Here is a 24,219-nt window from a genome sequence, read left to right on the forward strand (position 1 = left end):
ATTTAAAGAAACATGTTTTGAACCATAAAATTGCACAAAATCCGAAAATCTGGATTGTCGCCATACCAATTAGCCCTGACCACAGTAATTAAACAAAGTTACGTTACTTCACGTTTTAGTATCTAACTACAAAGTAATTGGGAGAAAAGAAAAAAAATCTTGTAAACATACTTTAAATGTGACTGTATTTCAATTTCTCTTCTTAATTGATGCTCCACTCCATGGTGCTTTAATTGAGATTTAAACAGCACCTTAAAAAGCAAAAACATGAAACTAATAAGTACATAACAAAACAAAATTAGAAAAAAAGACATCACTGATACGAGGGGACTTAAGCAAATTTCATTTGTAATTTTAGTTTCTGACATAAAGACATAAAGTAATAGTAAATTAAATCAACAAGGTTAAAACAAAATTAAATAGCAAATACATAAGTCAAACAACATCAGTTGGAGAAATTAGTTGTTGATACAGTTTGTTGTCAAAAGAAAAATCTTTTTATAAATAGAAAATAAAGATTGAAGGGGAAGGGGACACCACATTAACCCATCAGAGGTAAAAAATTGCTACAGGGTTCATACTCAATTTTAATAAAAAAAATTCCATGACTTTTCCAAGATTTTTTCATGACTTCATAAAAATTTTCATGACCTTGTTTACACAAAGAGAATAGTACTATTTAATATCAACAGGGTTCATACTCTAATTGGATGAAAAAATTCCATGACTTTTCCAAGACTTCAATGAAAATTTTCATGACCTCTTTACACGAAAAGAACAGCACTATTTAATCTCAAACTCGCCAATTTTTGGAAATGAACATTAGCAAAAGTCTACATGAAGGCAAACATGAAGTCTCATTGAAGCACTTAATCATAATGGAAAAAATATAAGTGTACACTTAAAAACCTAAACTATTCTTATGTGTCTTCATCATATAAATTTAAGTAAAGTAAAAATGCAGTGAAAGGAATATGATGATGCTTAAATGTCTTATATCAGGGGTCTGGCCAGAGGATATTTGGGTCCGTTAACGTACCCTTCACAAAAATCCGATCAACCAAAACGGACCTTTCACAAAATCTCGGTCAAACAAAACGGACCTTTCACAAAATCCCGATCAAACAAAACGGACCCTTCACAAAATTCCGATAAACAAGATCCGATCTGTCAAATTGTTTATTGAAAGAGCAAATCTGAAAGCAAAATAACGCATATTTCTGTGTATAAACCGATAATTTTTGGAACCTTTTTTTAAGTCAAATTAGAGGGATCAGCTTATACAAAATCGGCTAATTCTGAAAAAAAAAGCACTCTTGGAATGCTTCTGCAGGCGATAAATAATTGCTACTGCCAAATAAATATAATGGTTGTTTGTTTTATCACAGCTAATTAGCAGCGGTGTTTTTGTAAACTTTTCTGAAAAGACATTGGTAAGCACTTTTCTCCACTCATGATTTAATAAACAATAATAATATATATCTGCGAAATGAACTAAGAACTGCAAAGGGATAGTAAGGGTGAGGAAAAAATATGATCGCTTCAGATAGTGTTACCAACTTCAAAATTATCACCACTTAGTGTCTGGCGTTGAACCTTTATAATGACTTGATTAGAAAATATTCTCATCATTTTGCCAGCTGGTCAATATTTGCATTTTTATGGTGCGGTGCGATGTTTAATTGTTATTTTGGGAGAAAATTATATGGGTTTTGATTTTTTGATGCTAACAAGGATGACTTTAAATAAACTCTTTTAATTACCGTTTTTTTTTCTTTAGATGTCTACATTTTGAAAAATGCAATCTTTTAACATCCGATATGAGAATCATATTTTGTTCTTTTTTCAAGCTAACTTCGCTTTATTAGGATTCAAATAAATGAAAAGTCTCTTTATTTCTGTTAGAACTCTCATTTCAAGTTTTTAAAGCAAAATTCCATTTCTGTTATGAGTCAAAAATTAAAATGCTAAATAGATGGTTTATTTTATTTTATGGGTCAACTGTGTCCACAGATATTAATGATATGTTTATCATAGGACTCTAAAATGCAATTTAAAAATAATTTTATCAAAAATATTTCTTTTACAAGCCGTTTTTATACTTTTGATGCCTTCACTTTGAGAATTGCGATCTCTTTGCATCCGCTATGGGAATCCGATTTTTCGAATTTTTAATGACTATTACGCTTTGTTAAGAGGTAAACAATTGAAATATCTTTTTATTTTTGTTAAAATCACGGAATTTATAAGTTTTAAACGAAATTCTGTGCTTTTTAAGAGTTGAATGCTGAACCCTATTCTGAATTTTATTTTATTTATTTATATTTTTGATACAATTATTTTAAGTACTGTACAGAAATATATCTAGTATAATTTAACATAATGTAGAATGGTAGATAAATATTGATACTTGAAAGAGCGATGCCCCCCCCCCCCCCCCCCCCCCGCCAAATATCAGAAAAAAAATCCAGAATGGTTTTCTCGACGTAGAAGAGGAAAACACTCAACTTTAAGTTTAATTGATGCAGTTTGTGCCATCTCTAAATTCTGAAATTTCGTTTTAACAAAAAAAAAAAAATTTTTTTTTGCGAAATTTTTTGATTTTTCACAAAATTAATTCATTTTTCACAAAATTATTTGATTTTTCACAAAAAACGGACCCTGTGAAAAATCCTGGACAGACCCCTGTATATATATACATATATCTATTTTTTTTTAATATAAACAGGCAGAATGATATTGAATGGGACAAAGGTTGAATGAGTCATCAATAAGTTTCAATAAATTTGTTTCAAAAATTGCATTTCAGTGTCAACAGAGCATTTAATTAATCCATGTAACTTGACAGTATTTTGGTTCTTTAAAGTAAAGCCACATAGTTTAGTTCTTTATGTTTCTAAACCAGATCTTTCATTAGATCCTTTTTGAAAAAACCATTCAGTAATGAATCAATCTTCTGATTCAAAAGTATACTTGTTTAATTTACATATATGCATGTTTTCAAATGCATATAAATTAATAGGTTCAGAAATTCTAAAACATGTTTGAATTCTGACATTGAGCGTAGCAGTGGGTCGCATGGATTAGTTTTGCAGGCTGTATGTATATGTTGGGCACTAATGTTTTAGGGTATTAGAATTCCTTTTTCCTGAATTCTATCGCCTGAGTGAAGATCTTTATTTTCGAAAACTATCAGCAAATTAAGATAAACTCTGATAATTTTAAAAATATAGTTCTTATGAGTGATGGAATCAAACTCGGATGTAATTGAATTGCTCTTTTTTTGAGTGGGCATGGCAAAACCAAGAACGTGTAAGTTTGCTACTACAGAATATGAAACATAAGAAGTGTTGAAAATAACTATTAATTCAAAATAAGTGATGTCCAAGCAGTAAAATCACATCGTAAAAAGAGGCAAGCGGCTGCGACAGAAGTGGATGCAATGGGATTTCAAAATTTAGATTTGATTTTGGGATCGTTCAATTTTCCACTTTTAATAGCTTTTATGTGCTGTACTGTAAAATCACTCAAGATTTCTAAAGCTCTTTTAGTTACTGTTACTTTCTCTCTGTCCAGGACTTTCAATGAAAATTTCAAGTTTCCATGACTTTTCCAGGTCTGAAATTCGCTTATTTTTATTCCATGACTTTCCAGGATTTCCATGACCCGTACGAACCCTGTATCAAACTTGCCAATTTTTTTGGAAATGGGCATTAGAAAAACTTTACATGAGTGGCATTACCTCATTGGAGCACTTACTTGTGACTGAAAAAATATCAGTGCATACTGCTGAAAGTAATAAATTATTCTAGTTTGTCTTCATCACATAAATTCAAGTAAAATAAAAGTATAATGAATGCGATACACTGATGTTTAAATGTCTAATAAATGTTTAATAAATAGGGGAGAATAGTAATGATTGGGATAAAAATTGAATACTTTAAAATAATAAATTTACTTCATAAAAACATTGCCCTTTGATGTCAATAGTGCATCTAACCACTCACGTAACTGGGCAGCATATTCATTCATTAAAGTAAAGCCACTTTTCACAGTAAATTCATTTTTCCAAACCAGATATTTCAGCTAGCTAAAAGGATCAGTTTTGCGAGCTATATGTTGGGCACTACTGTTTAAGAATATTAGAATTCCCCTATTTCTATGTTCTATTGCCTGACTAAAGTCTTCATTTTAAAACCTTCAATATATCAAGATAAGCGCTGATAAATTTAATTATGAACTTTTTACAAGTACTTGAAATGATCTCGGATGCAATTGAATTACACTTTTTAAGGGTGCGTGACAAGATCAAGAAAGTGTGAATCCACTACTACAGAATATCAAATATAAGAAGTGCTGAAAATAATGGTGGGTTTAAAATTAGTAATGCCCCAGCAGTAAAATCACATCACAAAAAAAGGTGAGCAGCTGTTACAGAAGCAGATGAAATTGGATTCCAAAACTCAGATTTGTTTTTGAGATCGTTCAATTTATATGCAATATTACTAAATCACTCAATATTTCTAGTGCTCTTTTAGCATTTGTTGCTTTCTTACTACCCAAGACAATTTTCCATGACTTGAAATAAATTTTCATGACTTTTATGAAAATATTAATTTTCCATGACTTTTCCAGGTCTGAAATTTGTTTATTTTTTTCCATGACTTTCCAGGATTTCCATGACCCGTACGAACCCAGTCAGGGTTCATATTCTGTTCATATGAAAACATTCCATGACTTTTCCAAGGCTTTTTCATGACTTAATAAAAATTTCCATGCCCTTGTTAAATGAAGACAATAGTACTATTTAATATTAAACTTGTGCCAATATTTGGAAATGTGAATAAGATAAACTACGTGAATGCCGCTACTTCATCAAAGAACTTGTTTGTGATTGAAGAAACATCAGTGCACACTGCAAAAAAAACTAAACTATTTGTCTTTTTTATATAAATTTAAGTGAAGTAAAAATGCAGTGAATGCAATATAATGATGTTTAAATGTCTAATTTATTTTTTTATAAGAAGGCAGAATGATAAAGAATGGGACAAAGGTTGAACGTTTCATTCCTAAGTATCAATAAATTTGCTAAAAGTTGTCTTTTAGTGCCAACAGTGCATCTACAATCATGAACGTAACCTGTCAGAGTATTTCGGTTCTTTAAAGTAAAGCCATTCTTCAGTGAATTCATGTTTCCAAAACAGATATTTACAAAAAATCATGCAGTACATTAAATAAATCTTCTGATTCAAATGTACTTGCTTACCTATTTATATATTTTCAAATTCATATAAATTAATAGGTTTTGAAATTGCAAAACATAGTGTTAGATTCCTGACATTGAATGTAACATTTGGCTGCATGGATCAGTTTTGCGGGCCATATGTTGGGCACTGTTTTAGAGCATTAGAATTCTCTAATTTCTACATTCTATTGCCTTATTAAGTATTTTTATTTCCTAAAACCTACAACAAACTAAGATAAACTCTGATAAATTTAATAATAAAATTTTTACGAGTGATTGAAACGTTCTCGGATGCAACTGAATTGCGTTTTTTGAGTGGGAGTGGCAAATCAAGAACGTGTAAGTTCGCTACTACAGAATATAAAAAATGTTGAAAATAGTGATAAATTCAAAACAAGTGATGTCTAAGCAGTAAAATCACATTGCAAAAGAAGAAGGGCGGCTGCTACAGAAGGGGATGCAATAGGATTTCAAAATTCAGATTTGTTTTTGGGATCATTCAATTTTCAAGTTTTAACAGCTTTTATATGCAATGCTGTTAAACCATTCAAGATTTCTAATGCTCTTTAAGCTACTGTTACTTTCTCTTTGTCCAGGACATTTTTCCATGACTTTAAAAAAAATTCCATGACTTTTAACAAAAATATTCATTTTCCATGACTTTTCCAGGTCTGAAATTGGTTTATTTTTTTCCCATGATTTTCCAGGATTTCCATGACCTGTAAGAACCCCGTCCCTTACTGCGATTTAAAATGTTTACTTCTGGTGATTATAAAATGATGCAACCCGAAATGTTTCCAATAAACAGTAAAAATTTGGCAATTGTTTGAAATTGTGTGCAAAGACAAAGAAATGGAAGTGTTCGAGCTGTTTATAGATTTGCTTAATTTACAGTGGGCGAATTATTTTACGTGTTAACAAATTTAAAGAAAGAAATATTAAAGAAATGGCGATATTTGGTTACATGGTGAAAATCGAGAAACAGTATTGCGTAGTTTTTAGCTTCAAAAACAGCAACAGTTGAAAAAATTGCCGAATGCCTTAGCTAATGAAATGATTCCACAAAATCAGAGCTTTCGATGGACATATAATGTTAATATGTGCAAGTATTTTTTTATCCCTATATTAGAGAATTTATACAAAAATTGTGTTTTATTGCCCCCTAAGGGGGTTTTGCCCCGCCATAACGAGACGAAAAATACCCTATGTGTTATTCTGATGCATAAGCTATATTATTGTAAAGTTTCATCAAAATCCATTGAGTATTTTTTTGCGTGAAAGAGTAACAAACATCTATACATCCCTACAGACAAACTTTTGCATATATAATAGTAGTAAGATATAGGATAATATCTGACAAATTGAAAATATAGGAGATATAGGAGGACTATGAGCCCTGAAGATTAAATTATTTTACTGTTGCTAAATAGAAAATTTTAAACAGCAAATATTAAAAAAATATATTCTGCTAATCTAATGAATGGTTAAATAACACTTTTTGAAAAGTCTGCGATAAAAATTTGACTAACTAATGCAAAAACTCACTTTTAAAGCCACAGTGAATTTACTTCTTTTCTCTCTCGCTAAGTAAACATTGCCAAATTTTCCTCTCCCTAAAGGCTTCCCAATATCAAAATCTTCAAGTGTCCATTTCTTCTTTCTGTTGGGGAAAAAAATCAAATAACATCCTTAAGCTATTACTACCACAGTAGCAAACTATCAAATAACTATCTAATAACTCTAGGGTTGCGTTCGACGAACTTAACCGGTCGACCGGTGACTAACTGCAGCGTTCTATAATCAACTAGTTACCGCACTGGCTACCATTTTAAGCTGATGATTGGTTGATTGGACAATGTGATCATTAGCTGTCACATAATCAACCAACCAGTCGTTATCGGTTGAGATCGGTGAATGTAAGCTAGTAGATTATTACAATTATATTCAAAATGTTAAAACTTTATAACATTCATTTTTTTTTTGCAGACCAAGATAATAACAAACACACAAAGGCCGTTCGCAGAGAATGTCCAAAGTTTCCAGAAAGTTCTGATATTTTCTAAAACAAATTTCTGTAATATTTTTTCCCCCATGAGCAACAAATGTTGATCTCCAGTTTTGAGGTATCATAGCAAATAATATTATAAAAACTGTCCTAGATTATAATTAAAAAAAGATTCTGGTTGCATAGTAGTACTATACTCAATTTTCAACTTAACATATTTTTTGTTGGCAGCACTCAAGAGTACCGCATTGGCAGAAAATTTTTAAACACTCATTTGAGTTCACAGAAAGTTTTTAATTTTATCTAGACCTGATTATGGTCATCCACCCTGATTTTCGAGGTCCCCTCAATGTTTTGGAGATAATTTATATTGCTGAATCTGAAATATTAACCCCATATTAGCAACCAACACTTCTTATGTAAAAACAAACATGCACCATAGAACTACATGATTTTATAAACTTTGCAGCAGTTTTTCTTAACCTTAGTATTGCACTTGGCCTCACTTGGCACTAACTATTGTTTCTAAATTTTACACACATAAACTTTAAGAAAATATTATTTGAAATTTTACATAGTCGAATACCTCTATAATGCAATTCTTTAACACAACTTTTCAGATATAAACAAGAAATTTTGCAGTTTAAAAAACCTTAGTTTTGCCTTTCAAACATAAAAATGCTAGAGCAAATTAAATATTGAATCAGTTTTTCACCTTTCCATCTTAATTTAAAACTTTTTAATTGAAAAATTAGTACTCACAAAAAAAAAAAAAGAACCTGTTGAAAATGCAGCTGTTATGCAAACGATGAAGCCAGCTGATGTGCAGGATACTTCACTTTCTTTTGATTGTGAAACATATTTGTGGATGAAAATATAAACATGATATTGCAAATTGCATAGCTAGTGCTTTAATACCAGGGTCCAATACAGGCTGATTTTACTACCGTTTTTGGGTACCTTCACATAATTCTATTTTAAAAACGGCACAATCCCAAAAATCAAGTAATAAAATCTGCAGCTTCACAAAACTAACTTTGAAAATCGGCAGTTACAAAAACAATATTGGGGGGGGGGGGGGGGGGGGGGGGGGGGGGTGGGGGGGGGAAATCAAAAATTAAAAAAAAACAGCATTTTTATTTGATTTTCTGTTAAAAATAAAATTTACTCATAAAATAAAATGTTAAGCTGATTAAAATGAACAATTGCTCACATAACGATTATTTTGTTGTGTTTTAACTCATCTTTTTCCGTTTTTCGACAAAAGTGCATCCACACAATTTAAACGCTATCTTTTAGCATCTATTTTGGGGGGCCAATTTTTTTACAATTTCCTGAATGGCACACAGAGCCTATTGGGGATGAAATGCGATGGGATGTTTCGTACCTCTTAGGTTTTTAGCCCCCCCCCTCCGAAAAAAAAAACTTTTAGAAATAATAGTAGATGAACAACTAAAATTTTAGCTCTACAAAAATTAAAATTTTCCTTCAAAAACCATTGATGCCATACTTTCACAAAAATAGGTAGTGGGGGAAAAAAAATCCAGGATTAGCCCTTGAATAGTAATTTCAGTTAAAACTTATTCTGAAGTGCCAATATATAGATACATTCTCAATATTAGTTCAAAAATTTGTGAAATGATCTATGTAACGTTAAAACCTGTACAGTGCAGAACCTTTTATCCGGGAACCAAAAAACCGGGAAACCAGAAAACCGGCAACCTTTTGCCTCCTTTTTCCCGCGATTTTTTAAAAATACGCATTTTCAGTAATTTTTGAAAAACTAAGCTTTTTTTTTTTTTTTTTTTTTGAAATACCCTCAAAGAAAATTAGCGGTTTCTTAATAAATACCATATTACTCATCTATAAGTCGGGAAATTGTTTACAAAAATGAACTTCAAAGGGTTGTCTTTAACGCAGGGGTATACTTACTCAGACTTGCCCAACCTAGACAAATGAAAAATCCTGCAATTTGCATGATAAAGCCTGCAATTTTATTTATCAACGTACCGACATATCAAAATCGCAATAATATCTTACTTTCAGAACAGAAAAGTTTTAATCATAATATGCTAAGATTAAAATGATGGCATTGTGTTATAAACGAATTTTTTTACACAGAAAATATGGATTTTATACACAGAAATAAAACAATTTGAAGTTTAATTATTCTTTTATTAATAGAACTAGTAATTAACTGTTGAGGTATAATAGCAAAATGAATACTATTAATCTAAAGCATTTCTAAACAATTAATAAGCATATACTTGTCAAGATATTACATTTGATAAGAAAATTTTGCTTTAAAAAAAATATTTTATGATTTTAAAGAATTAAAAGTGCAAGATTTTGCCTTTTTTAAAAATAAATCATCAAACTTTTTTTCGAAGCAAGGAGCTTTCATTTTGGACTTGACTGTCAGCAAGCTTTCTAAATTTTCATTTGATAACTGAGAACGAAACTGAGTGTGGGTTTTGGTTACCATGCTAAAAATTCTCTCGCATTCTGCATTACTGTGTGGTAAAGTAAGCAGAGAGAGCATAAATTTACATAGCAGATCATATTTTTTTTCAGTATAATTACTCAGTTTCACCCACTTCACATCCATTCTTTTTTCAGTTACAATATCCTCAGGCAAAGCTTCTACTTGGAGAGAGCAAAACTGAACTTGCAGTTCATCTAGTAATGCATCAGAACTTTGATATTTTAGAAGCTTTGTCAACACTGGAAATTTTTGGCAGAAGAACTGTACACTAGAAAATGAAGATGTCTCTAACTTATTCAAGTTCAATACTTGAGCATTAATTAATACTTCATCATTAAATGGGAACTTACGATACATATAATCACAGACAGTAGTGAAATAAATCCTAACTGACTTAAAAAACTCTTTTTTTTACTTGGTTTTAAGGATTCCACCACTTTTGAACATGTTTGTCCAATCACAAGATCTGAATCTAACCTCTGATTTTCCACACTATGATATTTTACATCTAACAATGAAGTACTGGTTTTAATTGCTGAAGGAACAATAAATCTGGATAAAACATTCCTAAAAGTTGTAATTAAAATTTCATGAAGAATATGTATTTGTGGGGATCCTGACTGCAACTTGACATTGGGTTCTTCAAAAAGTGGTATAGTATGAGTTAAAAATAAGCAATAGGCTTTACTTAAATCAGAAGTTAGAAACATAAAGATTCTTTCTTCTCTCGAAAGAATATTTTTGGACAGTTTATGATCACCAACATCAGGATCTAATTTCTGTCTTTTAACAGCGCTAGATTGAAAATTAGCTCTAGATGATGTTGACTCTACTACTTGCATGTTAAAACGGCTGCTTGTTTCAGAGGCCTTTACTTTTGGAATTTTGTAATCTTTTAAAGTATTATTTGAATTAGGCTTGCTTTTCAGTTCTTCTTTGAAAAAAGATACCAACGGATCCCACTGCTCCAACAGGCGTTTTAGAGAACGCCCTAATGAAAGCCATCTAGTTGATACATGTTTTATTATTTTTCTTGTCTCTGTATCATGCAATGCCTGAAATTGCTTTAATTTTTGTTTTCTTTTGGAACTTTTATCTAAATAGTAATATATGTCAATAACATATTCCTCGACATTTACAGGGAGCATAGCTGCACCTTTTTCAGCTGCGAGATTTAAAAGATGGCAAGGGCAGCCAATAACACATAAATTGGAAATGCTTTTACTCATAATGCCAGCAGCACCAATTTTTTTTCCTATCATCACAGGGGCATTATCAGCCCCGAAAGCTAGGCAATTGTCCAGATCAATTTGGTTTTCATTCAATGCGCTTAATAAAAGATGAGATATGTTTACCCCAGTTCCATCTGATTCTAAAACAGGTGAACACAGCAAAGAAGACTCAATTTGCAATGAAGATTCATTATAATATGTGACACAAATTGGATATAATTTACAATCAGTTTTGTTACTACCATCAGTAGCAATTGAAAAAGGACTTTTCTTCAGTATTTCCACAATACTTTCTTTTTCAAACTTTGCCATCTCTTTAATGACTGCAGTAGTTTTGGTCCTTGCGCACCCATATTTTTTTTTGCGATATCGCTATCGGGGAACATCTTTCGGAACAACGCTCCAACGTGATCACTAGCATGAATTGCGACATTATGCTCCACAATAAACGTAGTAAAAAGAGCTTCCGCACGGATAACATTCAAGTCTTGATTAGACTTAAGGGCATCAAGTTTTTTATTATTTTTTAAGCTAGCCGAGTTCCGTGTATGTTTCTCTGTGCTTATATGTTTTTCTATGTCAGCTTTACCTCGATGCAAAATGGAGAAGTCACAGGCACAGGTGGAGCAAAACGCAAAGTGTTCGCCTTTTCTTGACGATTTGATTGACGGAAATTGTTCAGTGTAGCTTTTGCTGAATGCCGTCCGATATTTTTTTGACATCGTTTCGCACTTTACAATTTATATTACTCAACACGCAACACAACATACATGTACATTTACAATTTACATTACACAATTCGCACTCGCACCGGCCGACACAAACAACAAACAAGTTCTGACCACGTGAGCTAGCAGGAAAACCGTCAAAGTTAAAGTTATTTTAGTTCACCTGTTTCTTCCAATGAGACACGCTACGTGATCAACGACGTACTCCGTAGAAACAAGCGAGTCCCATGTCGTAGCCTACGAAAATTCTGTCCGTTAACCTCTGTGCTGCATTGCATTTTCGTAGGCTACACCTGCGTTTCGGCAGTTTGGCAAAACGCCAAAAAACTGTTTGAGAGCTTTGCGGGCGGTTTTTTTTTTTCTCTTTTCAATCAAAATGAATATTTTTTTGAAGAAATGTATTAATTTTTGGTGCTGTTAAGTTTTTGAACAAAAATCCGGAGATATCAGCGCTAAATCCGGATGTGTCGAAAATAACGTAAAGTACGGAGACTCAGGCCTAAATCCGGAGGGTTGGCAAGTCTGCTTACTTCCGGATTTTCCGGACACTTAAATTCCGGAATATTTTCTTAAACTAAAAAGTACACACTTAAATCTGAAATTTTTGTGTTTCATTCCAACTGAAAACTAAAAAAATGAACATTGTCACATTATAATGCAATATTTTATTGAATGGCCTTTAATTAAAACCGTTTAGAGCGGAAGTGACGTCGCAAAAGCGCGTGAAACGTGTTTCTCGGATTATCCGGATAGTTGATGGTGGAATCTAGAAATCGTTAAACGCAAGACTGTAATAAGGCTGCAGGAACTCATAAATTAAATTTCAATTGGTATTAACTTAATGCAAAAGCAATAGTTATCAATAATCGCTAACGCCAAACCTTTACAAAGAAGTGAAAAAAAAAAACGCGTTCATGAAAATAAATTCTCTCATACACTAGTAGAAGAATTGCACATTTACGTTCAGAAACTTTTTTCTTGCCCTTCCCTTCAATCTCTTTCATTTTAAAACATCGAAAATTGATGTTTTTCTTTCCTTTTCAAATGAGTGTGAGTGTCTCAGATCTTATTAAATAACTTAAGGTTTTTGGTGTTTAAATTATTCTCGCACTAGTAGTTTTTAATGTTTTGGTATTGATAAGCATTTCTGAACTGTTTTCTTCTTATTTTAATACATATTATTATTTATTATAGTAATTTAAGTTTTATAAACAATCGTTCAAAAGTCTTTTTAGCGATCCAGAAAACCGGGAAATTCAGATATCCGGGATAGCTATGGTCCCGAACTTCCCGGATAATTGGTTCTCTACTGTATATCGCAAAAGCTCTTGTCCCAAGGTGTGCTTTATAACAGTCTTCTACTGTATTAGCTGCCGCTCAACTTTCTTCACCTAACACAATAAAACAACTCACTCTGTTTCTGAAGCAGAAGTGCTGTTACTACTTGAAGGCGGCTGTGCTGCGGAAGCGCTGCTGTTACTTGAAGCTGGCACTGCCGCAGGCTTTTTAAACTCTTCCTAAAGCATTGAAAAAGATTTAGACAAAAGAAATGACCAAGGTCATGCTCTAATATACAACAGTTATGATATAATATTGTAGCGTTACAATAGACAAAACAAATACAACTAATGAATGCGCTTAATTTGTTCTTTTGTTTCGATGAAAACAAGGTATGTCAGAAACTTTTTAGCAACAGAAGTTGAAAATTCACTATTTCAGAATTAAGGGCATTCTTTTTTCTTTCGTACCTAATGCATTTTCTGCAATCCCAAACCATGTGTCTGAAATTATTATGCCACTAAGTGCTTAAAAAGCTTGTTTGAGAGAGAAAAAACTAACGTTGTGTGCTTTGTGTTACAATTTGGTTTAAGTTACATAATTCTTTGTTGTTCAAACATGTGCAACAGATTTGGTCAAAATTAGAGATGGAGGGGGGGGGGGGAGGGGATGATTTCTGCTCAAAAAAATTAAAAATTTTGAAATACAGTGGAATTCGCTTAATTGGATCCCCAGTTAATCAGATCAAATCTTAAAGAACCAAAAGAAATCTCACTACACGAGGCTAATATTATTTGCTTATTAGGGCCAAAAATCTGTTTAATTTGACCAAGGAACATGGGAACAAATTGGAAAAAGAATTCAAAATCACTGAAAAGTCGGTTTGAAGTGGGTCAACAAACTTTTTAGTACGTGCAATGAAAATAAATAATGGTTTCTTATAACTTTCAATTAAACCTATCAATATTTACAGGGAAAAAAATGGTTAACAAAACTCTTATTTCATGGAGGTTCTGTTCCAGCAGAAATCAAAATTTCAGCGTACTATCAAATTTCTTCAATTTAGTTGTAAGATATGCCATTTACATTTCATTGAAAACTTTTAATGACTGATTAGTACTTTCTAGTGCTTATTTTTTCACTCTCCCATTTTTAGTTACTTCTGGTCGTTGAATTGAATCAATACTAACTGGAGGGAATAACTAAAATAGTACGGGTCTGGGGCAGGTGTAAAAAGATTTATTTCACTTTAATTTACTTTTTAATGGAAAAATTTCGTGAACAGCAATTTTTCTTTGCATGCTTACCATTCAAATGAGGCTCACAATAATCATAATGGCATTTAAATGTTTTGTATACAGCATATTTGGCAAAACTACATAGGGCCGGATTTAGGGGAGGGCAGGCGGGGCTACTACCCCGGGGCTTCCACAATACAATTTTTATAAAATATCCTTACTTTCACGGGTCGAAAATATCGCATATATACCAAAGTATCTGATATTTTCGAAAATATGATGATATTTTCGAACCCTGATTAGGGCCTCCACAACTTCGTTGCCCTTCCAAATCCGGCCCTGAAGCTACACACGTCCTGTTCGTTTAATCGAACCAGCCGGTTATTAGGACCAAAATGGTCTTGTTTTAATGTGGGCCTATTAACCGGAATCGACTGTAATTTGTCCAATATCCCACATGAAAACTCTAACTTTGATAATGCAACTGTAAGATAATGAAATTTTCCTGTACATCAAAGTATTATGCACTAGTTACTATGCTAAAATTGTAGATGTTTAAACTTTAAAGATAAAAATTTTAATATTTTCATTCAATGTATATGTATTATGTACACATGTATGTAAATGCTTGTAGCAAAAAAAAAAAAAAAAAAACTTGTGCAAAATCTCATTTAAAAAGTTAAAAAATTGATTTAAATATATTAAAAAAATCACTCTACTTAAAATCAACCACTGAATGATGATTCCACTAATTTGGATGAATTTTGATGTTGAACGTAGAAATCTATAGGCAGTTAGAAAACAAAGTATCTTTTGAAGTAAAAGTTTTAAGCATATTTCTAGGAAGGAAAATTTTGTGAAGGGCATACAGTTATAAATATGTAGCACTTTTTCAGTTTTGTAAGACAAAGTAACAATCAAGCTTCATTTTAATTTGGAAGAAATCAATTTTTTATTTTTTCAAGAAAAAAACTTCCACGACTTCAAAATTTCTGGAAATGTAGCATCTTTAGTCAAACTTATTTGAATTTTTTACTATCCTCAGGTTTTACTCATTCTCAATATTTCAACTGTGGTCCACTTCAAATAGCCCCTTGGCTCTTATTTTTATATTTATTCCTGTGGCCCCCTTGATCTATTCTGTGCCTCTAGGGATCATATACCATTGAGAAACCCCACTACACACAATAAGCACCAAAATTTTTCAAAGTCAACATGTTTCTTTAAAAATAATAATTGAATTAGTTAATACAGGGCCAAATTTGGAAGTGTGGAGGCCTCTAATCAGGGTTCGAAAAGATGCTCATATTTTCTAAAATATCCGATACTTTGATACACGAGGCGTATTTTTAAAGTAAGTTCCGTTTTGACATAAAAAAAGAACGAGTACAGATAGAGCAAAGAAATTAATTGCACAAAAATCTACCATCCTTACGCTATTTTTTGACATTGCTCCCGTGATTTTCCAAACATTTGTCATAGCGTGGTACAGGTTTTTGTACACCTATTCATAGAAAATTGCCGCCTGTGTAGTGAGCCATGGGATAACATGTTCTCTGAGCTCATTATTGCTGTTGTGCCACAGACCACCTTGGAAAGACTTTAGATGCCGAAACAAATGAAAGATGCTGCGAGCGAGGTGAGGGCACACCAGAGGATGTTCAAAAACGCCCCAGCCAAAGCCCTGTAAGAGTCCTCATGGTTGACTAAACGGGCGGTAACTTTGTACGAATAGGTATACAAAAACCTGTACCACGCTATGACAAATGCTTGGAAAATCACGGGAGCAATGTCGAAAAATAGCGTAAGGGTGGTAGATTTTTGTGCACTAAATTACTAAGCTCTATCTGTACTCGTTCCTTTTTTATATAAAAACGGAACTTACTTTAAAAACACGCCTCATATATCCGAATATTTTGATATATATGTATATATCCGATATTTCCGACCCGTGGAAATTAGGTTATTTTGTAAAAATTTTGTTATGGAGTGTGGGCCTGCCCTCCCCTAAATCCGGCCCAGAGTCAATATATTTGCATTCTATACAAAATCAAGTCAAAAATCTTACATTTTTCGATTCAACAGCCACTTTGCGTGGTTGAACTTCTACAACAGGCTTAGGATTGCCGACAAGCTTTTCGATTCCTGGACCGGTAGCACATTTAGGATCTTTGTTCGCGGGAGCAGGAACTTTAAAATCTGAATTTGGCTTGAGTGTAGTTGCTTTCGATATTGTAGCAACACCAATTCCCTTACTGGATGTGGTTGGATTGCTTGCCTGCAACAAAAATATGAAGGAAACTAAAAAAATTTCCGATAAAGATTACGATATTTTAAAACAGAAATGTATACACATTTTGATATATTTCTTACAATAAAAAGAGTTGTAATTACGAATGAATAGTTTAATGTGATAGTATGTTGCACGTCCTTAAGAGGCCCAAAAAACTAAAGCAAAAAAAAATTAAAAAACTAGCATTAAGGCTAGAGACGTACCGAGTAGTACTTTGGCCGAGTACCGAGAATTAATTATGTTTTAAGTAGAACCACCATCACACACATGAATTTTGAACTCACCGGAATAGTAGTATAGCCTCAATGTCCATATAATAGTTTATTTTAAAAATCCAGTTGAAATTAAATTAAAATTATACACTATTTAAAAGATTTTGTTTGCATCAACAATTTTACGGCCAAGGTATTTTCAAAATTAAAAATAAACAAACAAATAAAAGGTATGATTAATCTGGTTGGATTTAAAACAAATTATATCAATCTGTTATAGTTCTAGCTTGCCAATTATAAATAATTTTTAAAAGCAAATAAACCAACGTTAAAAGCACACACGTGCAGGAACACTGCAGACACGTGTTTCCGCGTTACAAGGAACATCGTTTTCAATGCATAAAGTGTGAGCAAATGAATGGTAAAGACATCCGACAAAAAAAAATCCGACTTTCGTCGGATGTCTTTAAATCCATAAGTTCACATTTTATGCATTGAAAATGGCACTCCTTGTAATGTAGAAACACATGTCTGCAGTGTTCCTGCACATGTGTGTTTTTAACGTTGGTTTATTTGCTTTTATTTTTTAAGCAAGGGTATTTTTATATTTCTTATGAATAATTTTTGTTTGTAGCAAAAATCCATTTAATAGTAAACAAAAACTCATATATTCTATATACTTACCTTTTACGCCCAATTTTTAATAAATAAGGTTTACTTTGGGGACATTGAAATAAAGATTTATTCCATTAAAGCATAACAAACATCATTTTTCTCAAAATTTCAGTTTGACTTGTAAATTTGAATTATAAACTATTGCAGTACATTATATGCTTGCCATTTTTTATTAATTGTAAAATCTGTCTTGAACAATATTCAATTTTTTACAACTACTCGACATTGGCCAAGTATCTAATCAAAATTTGGTCGAGTACCGAGTAGTTGCCGAATACTCGGTACGTCTCAAATTAAGGCTTATAACATTGCACATTTTCACTGCTGGCCATTCTGGAGAGGCCCTACAGATTTTGTTGCAGGGGGCCTAAAATTTATAGATCTGGGCCTGTTGGACAATGTTTCAAGTTTATTTATTTGTTTAGTTGAATTGATTTTAGACTTGTGCTTTTTACTTTGATGACAATTATCCAGTCCACATAAGTCACTTAAAAGCATCAAACAGTATGCTTTGTATTGTCGAATATCAATTTGAAAACAAAAAGAACTATCGTTAGTCAAAAGCAGATGCTAAAAGATTGCTGCACGATTTCAGCGAAATGTCTATTTGTGCATTGCACCTTGCAGCGAAGAAACTTCTGCAAGTACTGTGTTTTTGAAAAGTAATAGCCAAATGTAGACAAAAGTGTGAAAGTTAAAAACTTTTTTCCTTTTGAAATTTAAGGAAAAAAAGGTCTGGGTTTCTTGGATTTCAAAATTAAGGTCCCATGCTGTGCTAGAAATACATCTGATTTTTTAAAAAATTCATCCCGAACTGAAGCGACAGCACATAATGAGAAAATAACCTTACAATAAACAAAATTCAACTTACACGTAATGGTTTAGTTTTCATTTCAGAACTTTTAGTAGGTCTACTATAACTATTTGCTCGATTCTCTTTGTCAGATGGCCTGTTCCTTTGAGCTGGCTTCATGAGAGGAACTTGATTTTTTGAGGCCATATCTTGAAAAATCTGTAATGAACAGAAGCAAGTTACATAAATGCACCAGTATGCAAATTGGCCTATTACAGAGCAATTGGCAAAAGATAATGAATTTTTTGGAGGAAGAAGGCATCTTTAAAACATTATGGATGCATGGTAAAAATATTCCTTTGAATGAATTATGGGAGCATGAAAGTAAAGGAATAAGACCCCACTATAGCAATGTTAATAAGAAAGCATGGATAAGGATACTTGACTGAATTAGAGGATTAATTGAAAATACTTCTAAGCAAAAGGTACAAAGTAAAGCTTCCTTGGAAGTACGATTTTCCCCCAACCAATCAGTTAAGAATTCAGCCTGGAAAAGATACAAATAATGATTAATAAGTCAATGTGCAATAATTTTCTTGAAGATTAACGACATGTGTTTGAAGAATGGGAAAATATATTATTGAGTGCGTATCAGATTTGGAATTAGAGAATTAATATCACTATCTCTATCAATCACAATTGCCTGTTAGTAAGACCATAAAAGTTCGGGGTGATTTTTGATGTTTCAGCATCCCAGAGGTAAGCCTACTTTAAAGGAATGCTTGTTTAAAAGAATTGAACCTTATTGAACTTATATCCAGGGACCGATTTACACACATGGGTGCCCCGGGGCACTGACAAATATGGTTCCCCCCCCCCACCCATGCACACACACACAAAAATATGAAGGTAATTTTTAGATATTATTTTGATAGAAAGAAAACTTTAAAATATCGATTTCATATGAAAAATGTTAACAATTAAGATGTTTTGCAAAAAAAATCATTTAACATAAATCTAAAAAAAAAATTCCTGATTTTCATGTGAGAAAATTTTTTATTGTCGCAGATGGAGAAACAATGATACAAATGGTTAAGGTGAATCATAATGTGCTTTCTGCGTTCCTTTGTTTTCTCCTATGTTTTCTTGTAGTAAAGTCATCTATAATGTCCTTATAACCAAGTTTTGCAGTCAAACTTCCTTCTATTGATAACAGAGCTAATGAAGGAAATTTACTATCAGAAATGAGAGTACGCAAAGGACACTTAGTTCTCTTCAACAGCGAAAATGATCGTTCTCCACTACACAATTGGAGATTGGCAAATTCAAAAACAATTTCAGGGCTGTATCTATGTTGGCAAAAATATCCATTTACCAAGTTTATGGATTTTTTTAAACTTTTCGGTGACTGAACTTTCTTTTCCGATGATTGAACTAATATGAATAAATTCATCAGGAAAAGATTCCTCCAAATCACAGGGGTAAGATTTTTAACCCGAGAAAACGTGCGCAAATCCGTATGGACCCCATGCAATTTGAAAATCAGGGTTGGGTTTTTTGCCGGCAAAAAGGTATTTTTGCCGGGACAGTGGAAAAAACCATGGCAAAAATGGAAAAAAAAAACGGCAAAAATGAAAAAAAGGCAAAAACCTAATTGCAAATAAAGTAGCATTATATCAAGAAACCAATCAAGAAATAGTGACAATATAATATAAAAAATGCACTTTAATATTTTAGTTATGTCTCTTCATGTTACTTCTAACTTATAAGGTGAAAAATAAATTAAAAACAAATGTTGGGATTGTAAAACTTAAGATTTTAAATGTTTGCTAAACAATTTTTTCAGAACGAGCTAACTTTTATTTCTTTTATTTTATAGTTGCATCTTGATTAAGTATACTTCATATAGATATTTAGTATTCTGTAAAAAATGCTATAATAAACAAGCTAATTACATTTTCATTGTAAATTAATTATGTCTTAGATGTTACTAACTTAAATTTTATGTTAATGTTTAAAAATTTAAAAGTTAAAATGCTCCATAACTTTAAAAGTAAGTTAAACCTTAAATTTTTTTAAACTATAAAAATAATTGAATTAAAATTTTATCAAAAACTTTTCATGCTTTTACTTTTATATGAAAAGGAAAAAAAAACTGTCCGTAAGTTGTTAACACAAAATCTATTTTTGCCACTTTGGCAAAAACCTATTTTTGTCAGGCGGTAAAAACCGTGGTTTTTTCCGCCCCCCGGCAAAAACTTGCCAACCCTGTTGAAAATGGAGTTTCTTTTTTTCTACTGGCCTCGAAAGGTCATTCTTTTTAGTAGTCGACTTTTATACACCCCTCTACTCATAGCCGGTGGCAAAAATTCTTCAGGGCATTATTTCTTCTTTAACAAAGGGATTTTTTACGCTAGGGGTCTGTCTGGATCCCGCGCGCATTATCGCATGAGTCAGATAGCTGCACTTTATCGTTGCTACTTTCCGTGAGTGGACGCTTATTCTCATTTTTAGCTTCTCCATTGCGACTCTGTACGAAATAGAAATGGAGAGGCTACGAACTCTTTTGAAGGAAGTTGAGAGTGAAGAAGATAATTTTTCAGATGATGAAATTTGTTCTGATCATGAAAATATAAGTGAACACAATTCAGAATCAGAATTTGATGAAGATTCTCATGTACAAGAACTAGTCCTACACTAGGAAGGCGACTTTATTGGAAAAGATAAGTGTACATTATGGGCGAATGAAAAATTTAAAGCAAATGTTTGAACACGTGCACACATCATTTCGCATCTCCCAGGACCCAGACTGGCTGCAAAGAATGTAATCAACACCGAATGAGACTTGGGATATTTTTATAGGTGAAGAAATTATTAATGAAATTATAATGAGCACCAACATTTATGCTAAAAAAATATCGTCTGATTATTCAAGAGCTAGAGAAGCTAAAGAAACTGATGAAATTGAAATTTGAGCAGTCTTTGGATTTCTATATTTGTGTGGGTTACACAAATCGTCTCACCTGAACGTTCGTTCGGAACAGGCATAGAAATGTTTTCTGCCACAATGTCGTACCTGCAATTTTTACTTATTCTGAGATGTTTGAGGTTGGATCTTGATGACATCAATACAAGGGAAGAACGACGAAAAGATAAACTTGCGGCAAGCAGAAGCATTTTTGAAATATTTATCAAACTTTGTCGAGATTCCTACAGCGTAGGGGAATATGTCACGATTGAAGAAAAACTTTTAAAGTTTCGAGAACGTTACGGGTTTGGACAACAAGGTCAGTTTTTGTGCAAAGAACACACACTGAGTGTTAGGCATAAATGCCTGTTAATAACAACAGTATTCGACCAATGTGAATGAGTGCTGATAAGAATCTTTTACCCCAGTCATGCAGAATGATTGGTAATACATTATAAGTAAGGAAAAACATTCTTTTACTCTTGGTGTTGTGAGGTGATGAGATAGGATTATTTACTGTTGTTATTAACAGGCATTTATGCCTAACACTGAGCCTCTGTAAATTCTGCATGGATAAAGAAGAATAAAAATAGAGCTGTAAATGAAGCCAGGTTTGAAAGGTAAATTTGCATCATGTTTGTATATTCTTTAATGTATTCAAGAGATTTACTGAATTATAAAAAGTAGAATATCTTTAATTTTTGATTAATAAACATTCTAACTTGAAATATTACTTTAAAACTAGATTTAACTACAAGTTAGGAGCTCGGGGTCCGTGCAGACCCCACGCACGCTTTCTCCCGGGTTAAAGATCTTTTGCACTTTCTCAAATATTTTGTTTGTCGCATTCAAACCAGCAAGAAAATTTCTTTAATATGACATCATAGGATGACATTCTGAATTTTAGTTTTGTAATCAAATTATAAGATTAACAGGAAACCTTGAAACTTTGCTTAGAGTCTAATATGACTTCTTCATTGTCCATTATAAAATTGTTTTGGAGTTTTTTTCTGTCTTTTTGGTTTAAAAAAAAAAAAGACAGAAATTTCGTGCCCCCTTCCTTTGGTGCCCCGCCGTAAATCAGTCCCTGCTTATATCGGATACTAGCTGCGTCGCCCGGCTTTGCACGGTCCACCTCGAAGATAAAAGTTATGTCAAGTGACGCGAGTTCAACACTCAGGCTTGAACCAAAAAAAAAAAGTCAGTGTAGTTTTGCAGCAGATTGCGGAAAACCCCCCAAAAAAGTAAATAATTTAAATCCCCTGATTACAGGAAAAGCCTCAAAACAAAAACAAGAATTTTACCTGTTCATATTCGAGAAAAAATGGCAACAGATCTTTCATCTCAATGATTTTCTTCACGCTCACATACATTTTAATAAAAGCATTGTTGCGGAAAGTTGAGATGAAGCACTGAATAATAATTTAAATGGAGGAAAGCCTTCGAAAAATAGGGATTTGATTTTGAAATCTAAGAGTCATAATTAATAGTTTTTAATTGATATCTCCGCTAATTATTATCAGAGGATTATGTTAAATAGCTAAACATGAAGACGGGAAGATGACGAATCCATCGATACCTGGTTCGATGGTCAGTTCACTGTCTTTCGGGAGAAGAAGCTTGGACATAGATAGATAGATAGATACTCAGATTTTATATGTATAAGATTATTAATAGATCCAGAGATCGTATCCTAAAGGTTGGGGGCAGACATTGAAAAGGTATTTTTGATGTCTGATCCTGCTCATTGATTGATGATCTTGCTGCTCCTGAAACATATTTAGAAGATTGTTTTAGTTGAAAGCAAATATGCTTTATTCAGAAGCAAACTCTTTACTGTTCTTAAAATTACATTTGGTTAATTAGATATGATGATTCAAAAATTTTTTAGAGTAGTCTGTAAATGCTTTTGATTTGGTATCCAATTAAGGACTTTTATTTGTTACGAAAATTAAAAAGCAAAAGCTCTGGAGCACTGTGAAGTAGAAGTTTAGAAAACTAAGTCTAATTACTCTAAGGTCTATTGGAACAGGTCTGCACTTTAATGGTCTAATCTTGTATCCTGATCATAAATGATGAAAAATGAAAGAAAACAAAGGTAAAAACAAAAACTTGTACGTAATGCATATCTAAAGCTTTAATGCTTAAATATAGAATCTTAGTGGAAACCAAGATTACATCTCTCTCCAAAAAAGAAAAAAATACCACATGCATCACAACTCCTTAAACATTGGCACCACTAGCACAGCCAGAAATACCTTCTGGGGGGGGGGAGGGAATTTTTTGATCAAAAACACCCTCTGGAGGGGGTTTTATGATCAACAATACTTTCTGAAAGGTTTATTTTGATCAAAAAATACCTTCTGAAGGGTTTTTTTTTTTTGATCAAAAATATCTTCTGAAGAGGATTTTTTGATCAAAACAGTCCTTTCATGTGCATAAACTACTGTTTTCGTTGTTCGCATTTATGTTAAACCAATTCCTTTGGGGGGGGGGGGGTGTTCTCACCCCCCAAAATCCACCCATCACTGCGCCACTGGTCGTCACGATAGGAGAAGTATATTAATTTATAAACACAAAAACAAACAACTAGACACAATAGTATCAAATTAGTGAGCAACTTTTCGTGCTTTCGGGTACGTATCTGGTTCAACATACTTCTAAAACGCGTGTTAGGGTAACAGTAATCATGCGTTCTCATATATCAGTCAAGAATTCTGTAAAGTAGTTGTTGTATTGTAAAACAACAACCAACGTGTTCGAGGAAAAAAAATAATCAAGAACATTGCAAGTATAATATTTGACGTACACAGGAAAAAATAACTGAATACTTACTTTCAAAATCGCAACAATTGTAATCTTTTCAGTTAACTATATATTTTATAATTAAACTTACTCTAGGAAGTTTTTTACTTTTGATCATTAAGTGAATATATTGAATGTTCAAAGCTTTATAATAATGTTTCAATTCATTAACACATTGTTACAACTGCCTTTAATGAAAGACAATCAAGCGAATAAACAGATTTCAAATTACGTTACGTCTTGTAACGAGCAATGTTGAGAT

The 24,219-nt window shown here is 32.6% G+C and overlaps 1 protein-coding gene across 1 annotated transcript in view; it reads right to left on the reverse strand.

The window, feature by feature from the left end:
- LOC129232192 (aurora kinase C-like) overlaps positions 1 to 24,140 on the reverse strand; it is a 43,262-nt gene extending 19,122 nt beyond the window's left edge. The window contains exons 1-6 of the mRNA XM_054866432.1: positions 23,988 to 24,140; positions 18,263 to 18,403; positions 16,280 to 16,489; positions 13,109 to 13,212; positions 6,791 to 6,905; positions 172 to 251 (exon numbers count right to left, since the gene is read on the reverse strand). Of these exons, the coding sequence (XP_054722407.1) occupies positions 172 to 251; positions 6,791 to 6,905; positions 13,109 to 13,212; positions 16,280 to 16,489; positions 18,263 to 18,391 (638 nt within the window). The 5' untranslated portion in view covers positions 18,392 to 18,403; positions 23,988 to 24,140. The remainder of the gene's footprint in view (positions 1 to 171; positions 252 to 6,790; positions 6,906 to 13,108; positions 13,213 to 16,279; positions 16,490 to 18,262; positions 18,404 to 23,987) is intronic.
- Positions 24,141 to 24,219: the final 79 nt, after the last annotated feature.

Source organism: Uloborus diversus, unplaced genomic scaffold (genome assembly GCF_026930045.1).
Source record: "Uloborus diversus isolate 005 unplaced genomic scaffold, Udiv.v.3.1 scaffold_11, whole genome shotgun sequence".
Lineage (NCBI taxonomy): Eukaryota > Metazoa > Arthropoda > Arachnida > Araneae > Uloboridae > Uloborus > Uloborus diversus.